The sequence below is a fragment of the Centroberyx affinis genome, unplaced genomic scaffold, assembly GCF_046629955.1.
Source record: "Centroberyx affinis isolate AG114_WGS23_722 - 3 ecotype Tasmania unplaced genomic scaffold, CSIRO-AGI_Caff_v1 ptg001065l_1, whole genome shotgun sequence".
Lineage (NCBI taxonomy): Eukaryota > Metazoa > Chordata > Actinopteri > Beryciformes > Berycidae > Centroberyx > Centroberyx affinis.
Genome location: NW_027279615.1, coordinates 65,917 through 87,913, shown reverse-complemented (window position 1 = coordinate 87,913; position 21,997 = coordinate 65,917). Strand labels below are relative to the sequence as shown.

General features: G+C 43.4%; 1 protein-coding gene across 1 annotated transcript in view; it reads right to left on the bottom strand.

Annotated features, from left to right (window-relative positions):
• Positions 1-973: 973 nt before the first annotated feature.
• sfmbt2 (Scm like with four mbt domains 2) overlaps positions 974-21,997 on the bottom strand; it is a 34,113-nt gene continuing 13,089 nt past the window's right edge. The window contains 18 exon segments of the mRNA XM_071523109.1: positions 974-2,533; positions 3,210-3,341; positions 3,694-3,969; positions 4,424-4,593; positions 4,757-4,932; positions 6,178-6,287; positions 6,792-6,931; positions 9,035-9,102; positions 10,598-10,640; positions 10,738-10,851; positions 10,967-11,005; positions 11,100-11,187; positions 11,997-12,010; positions 12,013-12,226; positions 13,203-13,304; positions 13,930-14,027; positions 14,947-15,196; positions 15,964-16,052. Coding sequence (XP_071379210.1) covers positions 2,393-2,533; positions 3,210-3,341; positions 3,694-3,969; positions 4,424-4,593; positions 4,757-4,932; positions 6,178-6,287; positions 6,792-6,931; positions 9,035-9,102; positions 10,598-10,640; positions 10,738-10,851; positions 10,967-11,005; positions 11,100-11,187; positions 11,997-12,010; positions 12,013-12,226; positions 13,203-13,304; positions 13,930-14,027; positions 14,947-15,196; positions 15,964-16,052 — 2,264 coding nt within the window. The 3' untranslated portion in view covers positions 974-2,392.

Sequence of the window (21,997 nt, the reverse complement as noted above, 5' to 3'; positions counted from 1 at the left end):
TTTTTTCCTTCTCTATTTTGCCCCAAGATCAGCCCTAAAGACATTAACACATGGCTGTTTCAAGGTGTTTCAGTGGCTCTCAACATTCCTTAGCCTAGTGAGTCCATGTTTGATCTTATAGTTTGGATTATTACACTACAGAGCAAAGATCAAGCAAAAAAAATTCCCTGGAATTTATATGGAAGCTAAAAATAAAATCACATTAGGGAAGCATTCAGGACTGAAATTCTCTCTGTGTTGTGTATTTTTGGCAACCTATGTCTAATAATTTACACACATTGACCACATTACACACATTTAACATTGACCAATAATAATTATAATCATATCTTCTCAGTCATCAGTTATTGCCCCACTTTGTCCCCAGAAATGTAGTCTATTTATATAAGCGGGTTTGGAAGGCTTTGGTTGTAAATTATATTAGATGCAGGAACTTTTCCATAGTTTAGGGTTTAGCGGCTTGATGCCCCTGATTTAACAGTAAAATATTGCATATGAAATATAATTTCAATTGTGACTTGCAAATGATGGTGGTAGCTAGGCCTAACAGGGTGGATTACTGTCTACTACAAATATCAGTCTCTTTTCTCTTCCACAGTGAGTTTGTGCATTGCTGTGCATCAGCTCTCTGTTAACCACAGTGTCAGTCTGCCTGTGACTTCCTACATCACACATGCATGAGGGAGCATCAGTTAACCCTTCATGCTCCTTCATTGCACTGTGCTCTAGATATGAGGAGCTCTATTCCAAAACAGTACATGTTATTATTATTAGGGTTGGGTGCTTTAAAATTGTATTCCATTACAGTTACATCATCAAAATTGTAATCAGTAACACATTCTGATTACTTTCAGTTACTTTGCCCCATCAGAGATAAAATTATTGGTAACAAAAAGAGAAAAATGACAAAGTCCAGGAGATTTATTTCAGGTTTGCATACAAACACAAGTTTTCTTCTGTGCCACATTATATAGACTGAGAAGGCCTGCCACTATTTAAATGGCCTTCTGAGTTTCTCACTTTCACTTTAAGTATTCCTAGAAGAAATGCGCGCACATTTTTTTTCACAAGTATCTATAATCAGAATATATTATTTATTTGGTAACTTAATGGAATACAGTTAAATGTTTTAGTATTTTGAATATATAGTGCAGTAGTATCAGTAGTAGTATTAGTATTAACAGTAGTAGCAATAGTAGTAGTACTGGTAATTGTATTAGCAGTAGTATTAGTAGTAGTAGTAGTAGCAGCAGTAGCAGTAGTAGTAATAGTATTAGTAGTAGTATTAGTAGCAGTAGTAGTATTAGCATAGTGAGTAGTTTTCATAGTGAAAGAAGGTACAGGACAATAACAACAGATAAAAATCAGTAGAAATTTATTTTCTTATTTATCAAAAATATCTGCAACACATTTGCATAGATGGACACAAAATAGCTTACATGATTGTTTCATGTGATTGTAACAATGAGAAGAGAGCACAACTGGGTTCAAATAACTTAGAGGGTGTTATATTCTCTGAGTCGACATGTGGGAGGCCTTTATCCTCTATCAACACAAACTAAAATATAAATCTAAATAAATGCAATCGTTGGTTTCTATTCATGAAATAACTTAATACACATCCTTCAGGGTTTGTCTCAATTGAAAAGAGAAGGAGTTAATGTCAGCATTATGCTAAATCCATTCAATTTTTTTCTCTACATCCAAATAGATATATTACTCCTCATAAATAAGGATAACAATAAATATTTCAAATATATTACTTCTTGGGTTGTTAAATAGTTTCCCATTATATTTGATCAGAAACCAATTATGTCACACAAAAGGGGGAAAATACTTGAAATCGATAATGGTCAATAACAATCGATAATAACTTAAATGCTATGATGCTTCTCTATCGCAAAGAAAATGTCTGCAAATGGAAAGTAATAAACACAAAATAAAATGTCTTCAGAAACGAGTCCTCAGCTTCTCAAAATAACGTCTTCACAGATTGGTAAAGCACATGGACCGGCTCCAATGTGTTTTGCTCTGCCAGCGCCGGCGGAGGGAAGTCTATGTGGGTCCTGCATCTCGCCTCCAGACCTGCAGCGTCCCAGAACTCAATCCTTCAACTCCTCCACACATCTCTCCGCCGTCACTTAACTCGGTGCTTTCCCCAGCGTGACCGCTCCGAAAACGGCCCTTCTCGCAATTTGGAAATTCCGCAAAAAAAAAAAAAAAAAAAAAAAAAAGTCCACAAAATTCAAAATTCCCAAAAGGAGCCCGAAGTAGTCTGAAGTTTTCCACCGGGAGACGCCTAATCCAAAATGTCCCGGTCGCGCGCCACAGCAGAGCCGAGCGAGCGGTCAGTGGGTGACCGGTGGGTGAAATGTGTGTCGCCCCGGGCCGGTCAGTTGGCGTACTGTCTGTAGAAGGCAACTTTGACGCGCTCTATCTGGTGGCACAGTTTGATGGCCGGACCGAGCTTCAGGTCCATGCACTCCTGCACCGTGGGCAGGGTCAGCAGCAGCAGGGCCTGGCCGTCGATGTCCTGCACACAGGAGGGGAGACATGAAACGTTTGGTGAAAGAAAGAAAGAAAGAAAGAAAGAAAGAAAGAAAGAAAGAAAGAAAGAGACTAAGGTTTTTAATGTTTTTTGAATTGAAAATTGAAACAGCCATTAACTGATATTCATTAAGCTTTAAATTTGACCATTTTCATGTCAAAAATTTTAAAAAATGACAAGGATTCAGTGTTTTCCACCTCAGTATTTAACCATTTAGATCATGGAGGAGGACGAGGAAGAAAAAGAACAGAAGAAGAAAAGGGGAAGAAGAAAAAGGAGAAGGAACAAGAAGGAAGAACAAGAACAAGAAAAAGAAGAAGATAACACTCATCCACTCTTGTGTGGATCAAATTCTACAATAAATATGTCTCACTGGCTGATATCTGATTTTTATATCTGATAGGACACTATCGGCCTCATATATGGGTCTAAGGCTAAAAGAGAGTGAATAAAAGAAAGCGAGAAGCGGAGTGGAGAAACGGTAAATTCACCCCTTTCCCCTCCTTTCTCTCTTGTTCAAAAGATAATGTGTTTGTGGATGAAATGATAAAAAAGGAAATAAATTGCTCCTTTGACAGAAGACAGAAGAGCACTGAGGCACAGCAGTTGTGTGTGTGTATAAGTGTGGTGTGTGTGTGTGTGTGTGTGTGTGTGTACGTACCTGCTCCTGGAAGATGTTGGCCAGGGAGGCACAGTCAGTAGAGTTGATGAACTGGACGACTTCGTCTACGCTCCACTCCAGAGGGTTCCTCTCCAGAACCAGCTGACCCTCCTCCTCCTCCACCCCCTCCACCTGACACACACACACACACACACAAAGGACATACTGTAAGTTACTGACAACTTTCAGTGGAGAGTTTTAGTGTCACATGATGGTCTAAATGTGGTTTCAGGCTTTTCCACCCGGACAAGAATAACATTTTGGGGAAATACCGAATACTTGTGGTGGTTTTGGACTTTTTTTGCATGAAACTAGTTAAATATAGAGATTGAATATCGGCACGAAATATCAGCTATGGGCAGCTTAAACCTAAAAATATTAGTATTGGCTTTCATGAATCAATATCAGCCAAACTAGTTCAGTGTCTTGCTCCAGGACACTTCTGACAGGACTTCTGCCCTGCCCCTCCCTCCCTCCCTCTCACCTGCATGTCCTGTCCTTTGGGCGGCTGGTACTTGTTGTTGTTCTGGTTGTAGGCCGACAGGGAGCGGGTGGACCTCCGGCGGCCCTCGGGACCCTCCTGGCTGCCCGCGGCGGCGCCCGCGCTCATGGCCCGGCGCAGCGTGACGGCCCGGCGGGGGCGGCTGCTGGTCACCTCCACCGAGGAGGCGTCGGTGTGGTCCTCGCGCGGCTCCGAGCTGGTGCCCTCCTCGCTGCCCGACTGCAGCTCCATCTCTTCGTCCTCTTCCTCGTCACTGTCCTGAATGGGGAAGAGAGAGAGGCTGTGAGTCAGAGGGAGATGGGGCGCACTTGTTTTGTTTTGTCTTAATATGGTCTGGTGGCAGCGAGACCTCAGACCCTAAACTCCTCCCAGTTGTAAGCGATTGGTCCAGGACTAATCACGGTCATGATCCTTTTATTGGGGTGCACAACATGTAAATTAGGCATGACATTAGTGACATTATTCTGTGGTAAGTTAAACTGAACTACAGTCAGTCTACAGCCGTGATGCTTCTCTTCTCACTGCATCTGTCATGTTTCGGGGTGCGTTTGTTTTTATTTATGGACTCAATTGCGGCAGTACATTCCACCCTCGCCAGTATCCGCCTGTCACTGGACCAGAAGCCTACCGGGCGCCTATTGACACAATCAAAGGAAGTCAGGAAGGAAAAAAAAAAGGAAAAAGGGGGAAAAGTAAAGAAGTGTCCTCCAACCTGCGGTGAGCCAGCAGGAGTGTAGTCCACAGCGGAGGAGCGCCTTTTCTTCTGCACAAAGATAGCTTTCCTCTTCTTCCTGCGGCGCGTCGGCTTGGCCAGCTCTCCCTCTGCAGGCTCTTCTCCTCCCATTGGCTTGGACAGCTTCCTCTTCTTCCCATAGTAATAGGCTGGGGACACGCAGCAGATGTTGAAAACAATGCGCCCAAAACAAAACTCAGCGGCAATTATACACTTTGCAGCGTCACAAGCTTTGATTTTGGGGGTGTTCTTCGTAATTGCGGCATGGGGACGTGATGTGTGTAATTGCGCCCGACGCAAACAGACACTTACTGTATTTGGTCTTTGTCTGCACGGAGCAGTTCTCGGGGCACTTGTCGGTAACGAGGACGGGGCTGAAGAGGTTCGGGCAGCACTGCAGCTTCACGCACACCTTGCGGCAGAAGTCCGGGATCTGCTCTGCGAGGCGGACTATGCGGATGGTGGAGCGATAGGTTTTCCCTTTGTATCTGCGGAGAGGGGCAGAGAGCGGGGAGGGACGGCGTGACATTGTCAGCCACCGGCCAGGCAGCGATTACAATTTTATTTATGAGAACAATGGATAATTAAACTATCTGTAATCCATCAAAGTAGTCGATGATGAACGATGATTGCCTACGCCATAATGATGTAAAATGGGCTGTTTTAGGAGAGCCTTCGTGAATTCAGATCATCCAGTTGATGAGGGCTATCCTGGAGAGCCCACTTGTCTGTTGATGCTGATGCAGGGTCAATTTTGCAATCTCCCAACTAATAGCTAAGGTTAGGAAAGGCAAGCTGATCTGTTTGCAGCGCTCAAGGACAAGTTCAACCTGGAGCTTGACGTGCCTTCTCAGTGTCTACTCAGTCTGTGCTTGCCTACATTGGGGTGTTCTAATCAGGGCTTCTCAAACATTTTCATATCATGGACCCCCAAATAGACACACATACTGTATGGGAAGGTTTTTGTTGTTGTTGATTGAGTATTGAATAGTATAACTTTCTACACTGTACGTACCAGAGTCAGTGGCTCAGGGCAAAAATGAAATTGAAAGTTCCTAAAATGCCTGTGAAAACAAAAGTGAGGCGGCAAAACATGCCCTTGAAAATTAACAGTACTCCTTATTGCATTTCACACTGTTTACGTTTTTTTGTCGAGCTGTCAAATATTCATGCGTGAATGCGACTACTGTCCCCCGTGGGCCACTGTAGGTGATTCATGGGAGCCTGCGACTGGGAGATCCTTTCTCTTTTGGGTAAGAAAAATGGAGCGTTTTTTGATCAGAAAACACCCGAGTATGCAGCCTGAAGCGGTGGAATATTTTGGCACCACACCGCCAGCAGCAGAAGAAAATGCCGACCCCACACAAACCACTGCAGCAACAAAAAATTAAATAACCAATATCATAAAAAACTCAGTGGCGGGTTGGAAGATGGACTAGCTGTGGACAGAGAGGGGGAAACGGCACCATCCTTCTCTGGAAGGCCTGCTGCTAGTTTCCAGCAGTGGGAAAGAAGAGTGGGACATGTGGCATATTATGATTTAAAAGTAAACAAACCTTAATGGTACAAATTGAGTGTTTATTTGCCAATATGCAATGTAAATGTATTATTTTGTAGTTCAATAAAATTGCCCCTGAAAGGACCAAAATGACACTAAAAATCCGATCCAGGGGGCAAAAAGCCTGCAGCCTGCTGTAGCCTATCATGGTTCACGACACTTTGTGTTTCCTCACTTGGCTTTGAGGGTCTCCTCGTGGCAATCCCAGCTCTGATCCTCCACCTCCTGCAGCTCCTTCAGGACTCGTCCAGGCTTGTAGGCAGCATTGATCAGCATGCTCAGCAGCTGGAGGCAAAAACAGAGCTTAGACCTAAAAAACATAGAGTGAACAAAAACTCCCTGAACAGGGCTCAGGGAGAAGCGTGGTGAAGACAAACAACAAGCCTTTGCATGCACAAATCACGGACAATTGGAAGTGCACGCTCACACACGTGCACACATACCGTGCACACACACACTGCGCGCACGCACGTGCAAAAACTCGACAGCCTCTGGAGAAATTAAGCGTCTGTTTTGCTGAGCGCTAGTGACGGTGTGTATGTGTAAACACACTTGATTGACAGCTCCTCACATTAAAATGAAGGCGCTGCTGGGAAACTGCAGGTGGTTAACAAGACGTCGCTGTCTCACCCTCCATCTTTCACTCTCTCCCTCTTTCAATCTTTCTCTCGGGCCCCCCCCCCTCTCTCTGGAAGTCTCTAATACTTTGATTAACCCTGTTCCGCTCCATCTCCCCCAGTGCTTATCGCCTGTGGTTGACATTTGTGACCAGGCATAATGTTAGCCCACCTCTTTGAGGACCAGCGTGCACTTCCCGGGTCCGACGGCCTGTGGCAGCTCCGCGATGCGCCCCTTGTTGAGGTAGGGTCCTGAGAAACACCGGTGGTTGACAAAGATCTTGGAGCAACAGTACCTGCCATTGGCCGAGCCTGGGAAGGAGGGGAGACCACAACCAGGAATGTTAACCAATACTCTAAATAAGATCATGAAAGTGGCACATGGAAAGCTGCACAATTTCATACTCAGCCCTCTCTTCATCAATGACCTTGTTTAAATGTATGAACTAGGGTTAGACCGATATTAGTCTTTTATTAGAAATCACATCTGGTCCAATTATACATGAAGCTGCTTTATTAGTAATAGTATTTGTAGTTGTTGTATTATCCTGGGTTTCAATGGAGAGGTTTAGCAAGGACAAAACACTGAATACTTGTTATTTATTGCAATGTTTTGGCATGAAAATGGACAAATGTAAAAATATTGAATGTTGCCTTAATGAGACATTTTGATTGGATTCCACAGAAGTATGCGTAAATGTTCTGTTATGACTATTGTTACTATTCTAGGATTCAGCGGAGAGCTTTAGTGTCTCATGGTCTAAACACTTGTGGTTTTCTCCACTCTGCCAAGAATACAATTCTGATTCTGATGAAAGAAATATCAAAACAACACAGTTGCTGCTTCAAACATATCAGTATTAGTCTTCAAAAACCTACATCTCTTGAACCCTAGAATGAAGGCGCTTGTGTGTGTGTGTGTTGCCTTAATGTGTATCCCCGCACGTCAATGTGTGTGTAGGCCATTAGACTACCGCTGCATAAGTGTGTGACTCAGAGCACTTCACCACAGAGGTGACTGCAGAGTCAAACTGGGCGAGGAATACGGCCTGTTCATGTGACTTCCCCCCACAGACAAGTGCGGGTCGACATAATGATGCAGTATGCTGCACTCCGCCCTCCCTGCAACCCCCGATACCGCCAGCACCTGGAACCGCACCGCCAGGGGTGAATAGTAATTAGGCGGGGTGATGAATATGCATGAGCAAGTGGGTGGTTTTTAAAACGGGAACTTGGAAAGGAGGGCAAGGGGTCTCATGGAAACAACATTTACCCACCTCCCCCTTCTCGTTTGCGCTCGAACATACATGTGTACACACAAACCCACCCCAGACAAAACGCTTTATAGCAGGCGATGTGGGAAGAAGGGATATGGTGGGTTTGTTAAAACCACAACAACCCCGAGGTGTTTCCAGAGCCATGCTGTGAGGGAGGATTCACCGATTGTGAAGGGTCACTAAGACACATGTTCATTCATTGATATGCACCTTCTACTACAGGTTTGCTGAAATGCAACCCCAAACACACACCTCATACGGTATGCTGGGTCTACCACCATCCTTAAGGAAAGACTCCCCTAAAACACTTTAACACTGTTCAAGAACAGCTACTGGTGATGTATCTTACATTTCTGGCCCCATTTTGTTATTTGGGGTGTATTTTTTCTTGTTCTTGTTTCTTGTTGTTTTACTTTTCTTGTTTTTCTTGTGGAAACTGGCCAAACATAGACAACATGATGTGACGTCAAGGTATTTCCAGCGCAGCTACAAAGAGTGTGATAGCAGAGAATCTAAAACATCAACGGAAAATGTCAGGTTTTGCTGCCAAAGAGCAAGAGCTTCTTCTTTCTAGACTCACCATTTGCACCGATGTACAACAATAACACAGGGAGAAATCCACTGGAGAAGAGGACAGTAGCCTCAACAGACCAGACTGCAATGCAGCCATAGCTTGAATTTTTGGAGATCTGCATCTTTGCGTGTGAAATACAACGCCCCTCTTTGAATGCTTTTTTATAATTTGAACAACCGGACATGGCACACCATGGCATTGTTCTCTCCATTCTCACTTTATGTCAACTGGAAAAACTTACTAGACTGTCGCTCTCTCCACCTACACATATACAGCACAGAGAACCCCCTTCTGTGGGGGTTGGCAAAAGACATTCTGGGAAATTAAGTAAATCACTAACTGAAGTAGCTGATGACACAGGTGGAGATAAAATGGGTGCACCAAAAAAGTAAATGCCAACACTTCATCACAAAAAACCTCCTGGACCGCGCTGAACATTACAGATTGATGATATGCAACAGTGTGAGAGGATCTGAGGGGGGATTTTTCCCTTTAAAACCATCATACCCACTCATTAATATTAATCGCTGGAATTAAATCATCTGCAACATAGATTGTGATTACCTGGATCCATGGGGAAGGGGGGGCAGGGGTTGACAGGGGCGGGCTCTATCGGCTGCGGAGGGACCAACCTGCAGGTAAAAGGCAATCAAGCAGTCCAATGAATCAATAGAATTATCCAACCGATCTAATCAAACAGGAAATAGAGCGACCAAACAATCATTCATTCAACCAATCAATCTACACAACAGCCACTACAGTTTCTGTCAGATTTAGAACTGGGTGAATTACTGTGTGTGACCACGAAGTAGAAAGAAGGGTAGGGGGGTGGGTGGGGGGTTAAGCGATGGGAAGTATTGATGAAAGGATTCCCCTGAAGGTGAGAAATGGAATTAGTGGTTAGATGAGAGGGCTGACAAAGTGTTGCTGAAGACCTCATATTTCTCTCACTCTCCAACCACCCCCCCCCCCCCCCCCCCCCACCACCACCACTCGTGCTCCCAGGGCTGCGTTCGCCGGCCACGGGTGTAACGTGTCATTTGTCAACAAAATCAATCAGTGCCCTGGGAAAGCAATTTCTGCTCTAAAAGCCACTGTTTCAATTAATGGCTTTGGAGTGACAGAGAGAGAGGGGGAGGCCTAGAGGGCTTTCTGGGGAAACCTTCGCTGGGTCTTTGGCTCACAGGTAAAAGGATAGAAAACAAAAGGGCTGTGAGTGAAGAGCTGCTGTTTCATTGACCGGGCTGAAGCGAAACAGACCACGGCTGACACTAGGGTTACAACAATGTATTGAGTTACTGATATATGGGGCGGATATTTCATTTCATTTTTCATTTAACCTTTGTTTAATACTTGGACAACACATTGAGGGATGATGAGGGGTGATTTTCAAGAGTGCTGAGTTTACATACAAGGAGAGAAACTCAAACAATATTTATGATCATCACCTAAACATTCACTAAACATAAATTAAAACATTCATATTTACAGTTAATCAGGCTCTTTAAGATTCCTGAATTGTCCCATCGCAACCAAAGCATCAAGCTTCAGATCATGCTGTATATATAATGATGTATATTATAAGGAGCGCAAACTCCAAAAGCAGTGTTTCCCAGGTCAGCTAGCCTGAGGAACCTGGATACTGGTCTTTTATTAAGTCATCAGCCAGTTATCATCTTCATCTGTCAGAAGAACAGAATTGATTGATTGATTGATTGATTGATTTATTGATTGATTACATATTTATTGTAGAACTGGTCAATACTACACTGGTTGTCTATGGGACAACTCTTAACTGAGCTAATTCTAATATGACATTTTGATCAGATTCCATGCAAGAATGTATGAATCTTGTTCTTATCATCAATATTATTACTATCCTTGGTTTCAATGGAGAGTTTTAGTGTCCCATGATCTAAATGCTGTTTTCCACTCCGACTAGAGTAAAATTCTGCGGAAACACTGAATACTTGTGTTTGTTTCAATTTTTTTGGCATGAAAACGGTTAAATTTGAGAGTATTGAATATCAGCACAATCCATATTCAATCCATAATAATGGTAGAACAAAATCTCATTTATGTCGAGCCCTAGCTGTGGTGGAATAGAGAAATGGTTTGCTTTCTTACTGTTTCTCTGGCTGGACCACTGCTATCTTCTTCTGCTTCTGGCCTGGGAAAAGAAAATCAAGAGTTTGCATCAAACTGCCACTCTCAGGGAAATACGTGTGTGTGTGTGTGTGTGTGTGTGTGTGTGTTTGTGTACATACAGACAGGTTTGAGCGGAGGGGTCAGGGGGTAAGCGTTGGCCTCGCACCAGCCGACAGGGAAGATGTCCATGGACTCCACATCCACAATACACTCTGACAGGGGCTTGGCCACACCTAGAGACAGGCAGACAGCAGAGCAAGAGGGGTGAGGGAACTGTCACACACGCACGCACACACACACACACACACACACACACACACACACACACTCCTATACACAGGTTTTTACCTTCCATTCGGAGCCACAGCAGGCGTCCCTTGACACATAATCCTCCTCACACACATACACACACACACACACACACACACACACACAGGTTCTTACCTTCCAGTCGGAGCCACAGCAGGCGTCTCTGACCGTGTGATCTGAGCCACACACACCTCAGCCGGTCGGTGTGGGTTCACCGCCTCCAGCCACATGTCCTTGGCGAAGCCTCTGTTCTGACATGTCTGAGTGGGTGAAATACACACACACACACACGCACACACGCACACGCACAAGTACACGCACACGCACACGTACACGCACAAATACACAGGAGAATTCAAAGAAGTTAACGATTACAATCTGGTCAGTCCCACAGCTAAAATAATCTATATTAACCAGTTCTTAACTTCACATTCCCATATGTGTATAGCTTGATATTTTTTTTTAGAATTTCACACTTCATGTTTCATACTGCATTTATTTCATTTTTTGGCATATTTTTTCATTAACTTGTGTTCTGCTGCTGTTACTTTGCACACCCTCCTGTTTTAACTAATATTTAATTATATTTTCATTCATATATGTGTTCATACATATGTAAGGTTAATACATATGTTTGTGCTTTTATACAACATTTTCAACATTTACAACATTTTATTTTGACCCTCTGCCAACAACCTAAATTAGTTCCTTCCCTTCACTTTCATTCCATTCCAATGTAAACAAGGCAGAGTTATACCATTTGAGCAATAAGGTACAAGTTTGTACATTCGTCAATTGGAAACAAATGTTATATAACACTGTTATGGTGCTGCAACAACCAAGTATCCCAACAGGAATCATTAAATGAGAAATAAGTAAGGTTTTCCTGCCCCAGACCACAAAATGACCACAATGTATCTGTGGGAGGTTGATAGGGTCGTTGATCATTACCAATGACTCAATGATTACTTTCTGGCTTTCAAAACTCAACTTTCTGGCCCGTACTCTGTTTGAGAACAAAAACTCCCCACCCACTGGATTCACATAAGGCCTTCTGATCTGGTCTTACATCGGGGAAGCAGGCGTCGGGGCGGCTTCGGTCCCGCTCTGCTTCAGATAGTCGGCCCAGTCGAAGTCCTGGCCCTCGTAGCCCCTGGGCCGCTCCAGGCCGACCCCGTTCTTCAGACACCACTGGACGGGCAGGATGCCTAGCGAGTCGGCGTGGCACACCAGGAACCGGGGCTTGGCCTCTGTGGAGAGATCGTCCTGTGTGATCTGGAAGTAGTTCTCGTTGTAGACCTGCAGAGAGAAGAGTCAGAGAAAAGATGAGACAATCCCATCTCATATCTGTCATACGGATTCATACTAGGGTTACACTGATATACTGGTTTGCCTTGTATTGCCTTTTATCAAAATTGGATATTGTCCAGTCAGTTTCGTCCACCTCTGATATGATGATATGATGCAGTTTGATTGATTACATATTTATTGTAGAATTGATCAATAGTTGTCTTTGGGAAGACCATAACCTGAATTGACCCTAACATTTTGACTGGATTGGTGTGCAAGAATTTATTCATCATCTTCTTATCATCATCCTGTGTTTCAACAGTGAATTTTAGTGTACCAGAGGGTTTTCCACCCTGCCAAGAATGACATTTTTGTGGTAAATACTGAATACTTCTAATATTTCTTACATAAAAATCAGCAAACTTTAAGCTATTATAGCACAAAATATCAGCTACTGGCATTCCAAAACTAGCAGTATCTGTCTTCAAAAACCCACATGGGTGGAACCTTTATTCATGCTATTATGCAACACCTGTACATCCTTAATTCCTCACAAAATACAAGCAGTGTTAGTAGTCTCTATCGAAAAGTAAAGACTAGTTCAATCATGACTTACAGTAGAGAATATACGTGTAGAAAAATTTTTAAAACCAGTGCACAATATTAAAATGATGTTAGGTCTACAAGAGAAAGAAGAGAGCATTACTGTGATACTCATGAGATCCAAGTATTGCCTGGAAGGTCTTAGGTAAGTGGGGTTTTCAAATGAAGCCAAAAAAACATGAGGACCAAGGCTAACCTCCTGCCAAAATCATGTGGTTAAAAAGAAATGCTACATAGAGCACTTTTCAGTTTTAAATAAAAACGCCTTTATTAATCTGTCATTGCTCTATGTAGCATTTCTTTTTAACCACATGATTTTGGCAGGGTTTAGAAATGTTTGCCAGGGGTGCGGTGGACTTGCGGTTTTCAGAGTCTGACTCACCTTGGTGACAGAAACAGGGCAGATCTGAAGCTGCTCCCACAGAGAAACCATCTCCAGCTTCATCCCCGTCTTGAAGGAGTGCTTGGGCAGGTCTACATGGTCCTGACACAGTAAAGTCAGACGTTTAGACAAATGTGCTCCGCTTTTTCATGTTAATGCACACACGCAAGACAATGTAGGCCATGCGATTCCTCAGCTTTTATTTTATCGGTAGGCATGCGATGAATTAAGTCTTCAGCCAGGCAGAATCTTATTCCCAGTAATGTAGTGATAAATAAAAAGGTGGGTGAACTATCATCTCCAGTTGGTTATCATAAGGCAAAAAAACCCAAAACAACAGAAACAAAAATCAAGTATATTTTTAAAAAAGCACTAGTTTTTCCTTATTTCCCCTTAAAGTGGTAATCCGCATGATTCACTTTTTTTATGTATATTTTGTCTCCATCGTTGTTGCTAAGCGCTCACTGCTGTGGTGTTTCTGTACTGCACTTCCCAGAGATCACCTGTCAATCAAACAGTGTGGGCGGGACTGAGACGACTTTTTCCTCGCATTTTCTGTTGATGCAGTTTCTGTAGGTGGCGCTCTTTTCTTTGTCTGCTCAGCCATGGTGGCTATCACTGCTCATGCTAACTACCCAGTTCTTCCTCTGTTTATTCCAAACAAACCGGAAAAGTAAGTACGCATCACTTCTTGTGTGCCGGAGGATTTTTGTGCGGACTGTCTCACCTTGAACACCTCTAGAGGCAGTGGGCTCTTCCGCCCGTCGACTCGTGCCGCCTCCAGAGCCTGCTGCCACTCGGCGGCGCTCTTCAGGGACCGGAGCGCTGAGTGTTGGGGAGAAAGACACAAAAGTCAGGCTTTCTAAATCCCACTGGCGGTGTGAAACTCACCACACACCTAACTAGGGGCAGACCGGCCTGATGTCAATGTTGTTTACCAGCGGTACGATGGAATTTTCTACAAAGTTTCTACTTTTTACTAAAGAGCTACAGAGGTATCAGTCTGTAAAACCTGTAATGAAACCTGCCTGAACCTGCCATGATGATCTAATTGCTGTTTCAGAGTCTTTTCCACCCTGATAAGAATACAACCTCACCTTCATCAGGTATCTCCGTCAGGTATGATGACCAAAACGTTGTATCATAAATACATTTCTCTGTAAATGAGCACAGACTTATATTGATCTGACTGTGCCTTTCCTAAAAACCTGCCACTATATGTGTGCAAAAGCCTTTCAAGCAAGTTTTGAATCTTTGGGGCAGCAGTTTCAATACAAAAAGATTGGTATCAACCTTCAAACAAATCCGCTAGTGTTTGAAAGCTAGGCCCACAAACAAACCAATGGAAACAGCACTATTTAAATAAGGATGTTCACACACACACACACGCAGGCAGGCACGCACGCACACACACACACACACACACTGACTGACTGACTGGAATGACTCATTAGCTGAAATGCCTCTACACTGGAAAAAGCACACTCACAGCGCATTAATATCACATTCGCTCAACAAACATCTGTGCTAGTGCTGAGGGACCACTGTATTTACTTTTTGAATTTCAAACTCTTTGTTCTATTATCCTGTATTCATCTTTCACTAGACACGTTCTCTCTATCTCCAGCCTATCCTGACTATATTTATTATATACAGTATATGTACTGTATATATAGACTGTAATTCAGTTTTAGGGAAGTCAAAGTTCCTCCCTGTCACCACAGTGGAGCGACTGGGTTATCACCTGTGGGTGGCTCTAAAGCGAGGCGGTTCTCCAGGGCCCAGCCGAGCGGGCGGAGCCTCACGTCCAAGTAGAACAGCCAAGTGTCCTGGGCCTTGTGGTCGTCATGGAGACCGGCGTAGCATAGGTGGAGCCTCCCTCCGACGTTCTGGACCACCCGCACGGGCCAGTAGAGTAAAGGGTCCGAGATGTCCTGAAGCTCCAACACTGAACCCTCGATGATCAGATCCACTGTGTTCTTACCTCTCAGAGGCTGGGGAGAGAGAGAGAGAGAGAGAGAGAGAGAGAGAGAGAGAGAGAGAGAGACAGAGACAGAGACAGAGGCACAGAGAGAGAGAGAGAGAGAGAGAGAGAGAGACAGACCAATCAAAAACATTCACAGACCTGGATGACAGAAATTTCACACTAACTTTCAACTAAAACTCTATTTTAAACTAAGAATACTTCAGGTGAAGAAAATACAGCACATCTTGCCACCCAATAGCTTGATAAATGCCACAACCTGAAAGGACAGTGAATAACCATGACACACACACACACACACACACACACAGACAGACACAGACACTACTACTACAGTGTCTGATATGCCCTTACTGTCTTCTGAATGATTTGCATAACTGCATATTAACAATTTTGGAACTGTTTTATGTTATTACGGATACTGATGATTATGTATTATTGTTTAGTAGATGTTTTCACACCAAATAATTAATCATCTGAATGTGGTTTGAATGTAAAATTAACATTTTACACAGTGCCTTGGCAATATAATTTCTGATAAACAGGCAATAAAGTAAATGAATTGAACTGAATTGGATGATGGGGGTGGCTGATGATTACAATGTCTGAAAAAAAGAACTTTGAGTGGTTTTCCCCTTAAAAAAGGGAACTGGTTATATTAGTGGTGAATGTGCAGCTCACCAGCTATAAATGCCTCTACTGTATCATGTCAAAGCCAGCTTTCACCGGGCATTATGCATATTCTCCATTTGAATACGCTCCGCCACGCGCACTCACCCCCTCCAGCAGGTTGGCCGGTGCCGTCCTGGAGCCGGTCAGGTCCTGAACGAGGAACTCGGTCCAGTCGCTGTATTTCTCCTTGATGGCTGCAAGACACAACGCAACACCGAGACACAGAGACAGACAGACATTGAGCGCTATAGATAGTGTGCAGAGTGTGTACACTATAGACTTGGTCAATTATTAATTGTCCGCCACTACAGAGCATTGCTAATGAAGTGTAGTCGACAGAGGACAACATGCATGAGTGAGTGCATGCATACACACACACACACGCACACACATATAAAACATATACACAGACAGACAAGGGTTCTACCGATAAGGGTTTTTGAGAGCCGATACTGATATTTTGGGATTCAAATTGCCAATAGCCAATATTTTGTATGTATGTATGTATTCTTCTTCTGGAGCTGCATTTAGGCCTTTATGGGACACTAAAACTAAAATGGGATAATAACACTACTACTAATAATAACACATATTAATGGGAATATTGGAATAAATCAAGTCCCCCAGAAAGACAGAATCCAATCAAAATGCATTGGTTGCATTGGCATAGTTTCCCATAGACAACCAGTAAAGTATTGATCAATTCTACAATAAATATGTAATCAATCAAACTGCATCATATGCATCATATCAGAGGAGGACAACACTGACTTTGAGATTTTTAATAAAAAGGCCACTATTTGCACCATATATCGGTCTAACCATAAGATAGAGACACACACACACACACACACACAAACAAACTCTCTCACACACACACACAACACACAACACACCAGAGCGCTGCCTCCTGAGCCATGTTAAAAGGCTGGTTCCAGCTAATTTGCATAGGACATGTTGTTGTGTTCCGCTTCCTGTTTCCCACAGTGCAACAGTGTTATATAATTCATGCTGTGCTGTCGTGGCTTTTGATTTGCCTTTGATTCCAGGTCAGCTGGCTGCTAATACCCCCCCCCGTTCCACCTTGCAACACTTCCTAGAAAGATGCTGACGGGCCCTTCAAATGTTTTGTAAATTTTTCTAGTTACTCAGCGACTTCCATGAAAACCCTTTACAGACCCAGACACTTGTTGGAGTGACTGAAACGGTGCCAAGTGAGTCATACCTACAGGATGACTGTGCAGTGCATTGTGTGAGCCGAAAGTCCCTGTAGCATTGATAAACATCGTGCTGAAGTGAAAGTAAAGCGAATTATCGTCCATATACTGTAGCATAGCGCTGATAATGAAAATCATTTGGGAATTGTGGGGGAGATTGTTTGGCCTGGTGAAGTGTTTTGACTACTGGAAAAACTTGAAATACTGGCCAGCTGCTTTGTTAAAACATGAAACAAGAATAGACATCTATTCCATAAGAGCGTTTATTAATCTCATTTTCAACTGAGATGCTGAAAACTGTGCTGAAAGTTTGTAACTAGCACATACCTACAACTGCATTCAATTTGCAAACTGACTACATTTTCCATAGTGTGCCTGCTCAGTTAACTGATCTGAGGCTTGAATAAACAAAGGTGGGGGTTAGCATCACATAGGCTGCTCAGAATTATAAATACATAATTGACTTTTGTGTCCAAATCAATATATGCTCTCATGGCCCAGGACTCCGGGGTCCTGCCTGAATCAAACCGACAATTGTGGAATTTTCTGGCAAATAAATCAATATGTCAACATGAGAGAAGCCGTTTTCCTCTGACGGTAACGTGTGAACAGTGAACGTCTCTGTGGCCCAGACACTCTCTCTACCCCTATTTAATAATAGTGTTTTTTCCTGTCCCACTATTTTCATTCCTAGCGGCGACTGGACCTACGCACGCACGCACACACACACACACGCACACACACACACACAGAGACACACTGGTGCTCCTGTTGATCTCGGGCCGTGCAGAAATAGATAAACTATTTTTACAGATCCTGCCTAGATTAGTCATGAAGCCATTTAGAGCTCTGCAGAATGGTAGCAGCCGCAACTATAACATGAACTTCAACCTTCCTCACCCTCTCTCTCTCTCCATGTCTCTCCCTCTCTCTTTTTCTCTCCCTCTCCCCGTTTTCCCTCCCCCTCTCACAGTGTCATTACGGTGCTTTGTATATAAATAATTATCTATTTCCCCCCCCATTCCTATCCCAAAGGCGGTAGACACATGGAGGCGAAAGCTTGACTTCCACATAACAATAAGTACATAATTAACCTTCGGGGAGGAGATCTTCACCCCCCTCCCTCCTCGGCCTTCGCCAATGCTGGAGACACCAAGCAAATATCTAGCATGCAAAAATTAAAAAAAAAAAAAAAAGCCCTGGGATTTGCATATCCTGCCAACTCCCCCTTTCTGTGAACCGTGCGCCGGGCTCATTCAAAAGCTTTACTTTAGATAATCAATGTTATAATTAAAGAAGAAAAATCTGTGCCGCGTTTTAGCCGCGATCACAGCGGTGCAACAGATCCTAATCAGAGGTAATGGGAGCAAATTACACTTGATTCTCCCTCTGTCTTTTCCATCTAGTCATTATGCACTGGCATGGTACAGTAGGCTGTGTGGGGATGAACTACCCTGAACGCCAAAGGGTAGAAAGCCAAGTAAATTCAAACAATAAGCTATTTCCATTTTAACCGACAGGCTTTCCAAATGAGGGGCGAGGGGCACAGCGAGTACAGTACACAGACACACAACCACATGAATGTGAAATGGCATACAATGCAATTTGTATCTTTATTGAGAGACATCTTTCTATTGTGCTTGGCTAAATTATGCGCGGCCAGTTTCAGATGCCAAGTTGTTAACTATTAACATTTTTATAGCCCCGGTCATGACAAGGCTGGGGATATTAGAGCAATTTGTGTAAATATGAATTGCTTTAACAGTGTGTTAACGGTACGTGCTAAAGAGTCCCAAGGGAACGGTGCATATAAAGAGAGGTGTGTGTACTTTTGTGGGCATTGTGTGTGTGTGTGTACATACACGTCTATTGAGAAAATACAGACTGCCTTTGATTCTGTCCTCCATTCTTGAAAAACCCACTCGAGCCGCATAGTGCTTATTAAAATGAAGCTTAATCACACAGAAACACGTGCACACACGCTCACTCACACACAAACACACTAGTATTGTGAGGTTATGCAAATCTAGTGGTTAGGACAGGAAGGCCTGGTCATTTGGGGAGCAAACCAGACCTGTCTGTCTCACTCTGGCTGACGGACTGCCTTTGGTTCGCCTGATACTCCTGTCATTGTACCAGGCTGCTGGCTCCAAGTCACCGCTGCCAATATGGGATTAACTCTTAGAAACCGCACACGCACACACACACACACACACACACACACACAGTAGACGACAGGTCTAAGCCCCATCTCTGAGTCTCATCTCCGGCAGGCTCTGGCAGGAAGGAGTGTGGTGAATTCATTATGCAAATGATCTCTGTCGGGTTCTGTTCAGGGAGCAGCTACCTTGTCACATGACCAAACTTGATGTACCCTAAAAAAAGCTCTTTACATTAATCTATGAATGCACACATACACACACACACACACACACACACACACACACACACACACAAACACACACACACAAACACACACACACACACACACACACAGGAGACTAAGAGAATGTAAACCAGAATGCGTGGCTCTTCAGAGCAGCAGGGCAGCTCTGTCTGAACAAGCTCCCGACCCTGAGCCTGACCCTTGGGCTTTACATACAGTAAACCTACTATCTATACTAGGTGTCCCAAATTAACTTTTCGGCTCACCTGCCAGGGGACTGGTAAAAACAAAAATTACCTGCCAAGAACCACTGTCACAGGCCGAAATAATTTATATACATTTTTGTCATCCTACCCATTTTCAATTAAATTCCCCGTATAGAATCAGGTACTGTGTGAAACATTCAATAAAGACAAAAGAGCAGGTTTAGCATTTGAATTTAAAACTAATTTACACAATTGGATCATGTTTATAATTCATGGGAATAACTAACTAACGTAAAGCTAGTTAACCATCCAGGCAGCACACAGACACTACCGTTTTGTATAGAGCAGCGTAGCAAGCAGCCAATCAGGAGCCTGTTTGAATACAGAGACATTGTTTTGCTTTGACTCTCTCTCTCTCTCTCTCTCTCACTCACTCAGACAGCGAGTGCACGGTGGCCAGCAGGGACAAAGTTTGAGAACAGGCAAAAAACCACAGACCAGAAAGCATTCATCTCAAAAAGTTACCAGTGACCCTTATTGATTTATCTGCCAAAGACAAATTTGATACTTGCCGAGCATTGTGTTACTTTCTGACCCTACTTGCCATGATTTACAGCCTGATAGTCTTTTACAAATGCAGGATACAGTTTGCACATGCGAGGAGGCCTGTTTATCAAAGCGTCATGTTTCCCACCAAGCTGCTGCGTTTTTTGCGCTGGTTATCATACGGGTGCAGCTTGGTCTTAGTGGAGCAGGCACAAACAGCAGTGTGTGTGTGTGTGTGTGTGTGTGTGTGTGTGTGTGCGTGCGTGTGTCAGGTGTTATCACGCTGGTAAGACACACTCTAAACCCTCATGTGGGAGAAACTCGGCTAGATAGGAGTCACATGCAAGAAGAGGCAAAGGCAATGACAACTGAGCTGCGAGGCGACTTCCTGTACAGTGGCGGAGAAAGAGGAAGAGGAGGAGGAGGAGGAGGAGGAAGAGGGGGAAGTGGAAGCGTACTGTACATGCGGCTCGGAGGCCTAACGTTAATACAGTGGTGCTTCGGTGTTAGCCACTAGTCAGCCAGGCAGGCGAGTTAGTCAGAGGCACTGGGTGAAGCCGCTTACCTTTTCTTAGGTAAATGTTATCTGAGAAACAAAACAAAAAAAGAAACAGAAATAAAACAGGTAACTGTAACACAGAAAGTATGCACTCAAAAACAAAAACTCTATCTCTCTCTCTCTCTCGCTCTTGTCTCTCACATTCTCACTGACTCAGCAACACACACAGACACATACACACACACACACACACACTGTGCTTAACATGATGCAAAGCCTTGAAATGAAGCGATGAAGTCATGATTCTTTTGTCATATCTATAAACTGTCAGTATCCTGCAGAAGTCTTTTTTGGGAATTGAGAAGTGGGTGATTTCCCATTTTCATGAAACATGAGACCATGTCAGCTGTCAATTATAACTAAAAACAAAAGGAAAACCGGAGAACAAGATTGCTCATGGGTGCCAACACTGTCACATCAACCTGATGGCAATGTTTCCCTCATTACCTGCCACTGTTATACAGCAATACACACATTCGTCACAGTGGTCAGTTGAAGGATTTTTTTCCCCACTTAAATATAGGAATTTGTAACCGCTTCTTAACCAACATCAGCTGCTAAACATTTATGAAGCAATAGCCAGGGGTGGAGAGAGTACCAAAATATCCTACTCCAGTAGAAGTGCCGTTACTTTGCTGAAATTATGCTCAAATAGAAGTTAAGTGACTGAGGTAAAAATCTACTTGACGTGGGGAAGTCAAGTGTACTCATTTAACATGTACTCCAAGTAAAAGCTTCTGAATTACCATTTCACATTAGAAAACACTGTTACATACTGCTGTTATAGAGTGAAAACCTTGTATCTCCCAAATGTCAACTTTTCAGGGACCAAGAAAAACAGCCTTGTCTTTAGCTTGACCACCATGCAATTTAGAGTTTATTCAATGGGGTTTTGAAAGGTTTTCATAAACCCAAGGGTTATAGGCTTTTCTCAACCCATAGAGGAGCATGTAATCCCTCAGTTGAGGTTAAAACATGAAAGTCACCAGTTACAAGGTTTTTACCCAACAATGACAATATGTTGTTTTTGCATGCAATGCAAAGTGGACAAGAGGACAGAGTTCAAACTAGATTCTTTTAATAAAACAAAAAAACCACAATAACGTGCATAAACAAAGTAAAGCCAGATTAGTCTTCTCTGCTGCCTGACTGTTCACTGCTAGCAGCTCCACAACTGGCCAGTTTACTATTTCTGCTGCAATGCTTATGGAAATGCTACAAAATC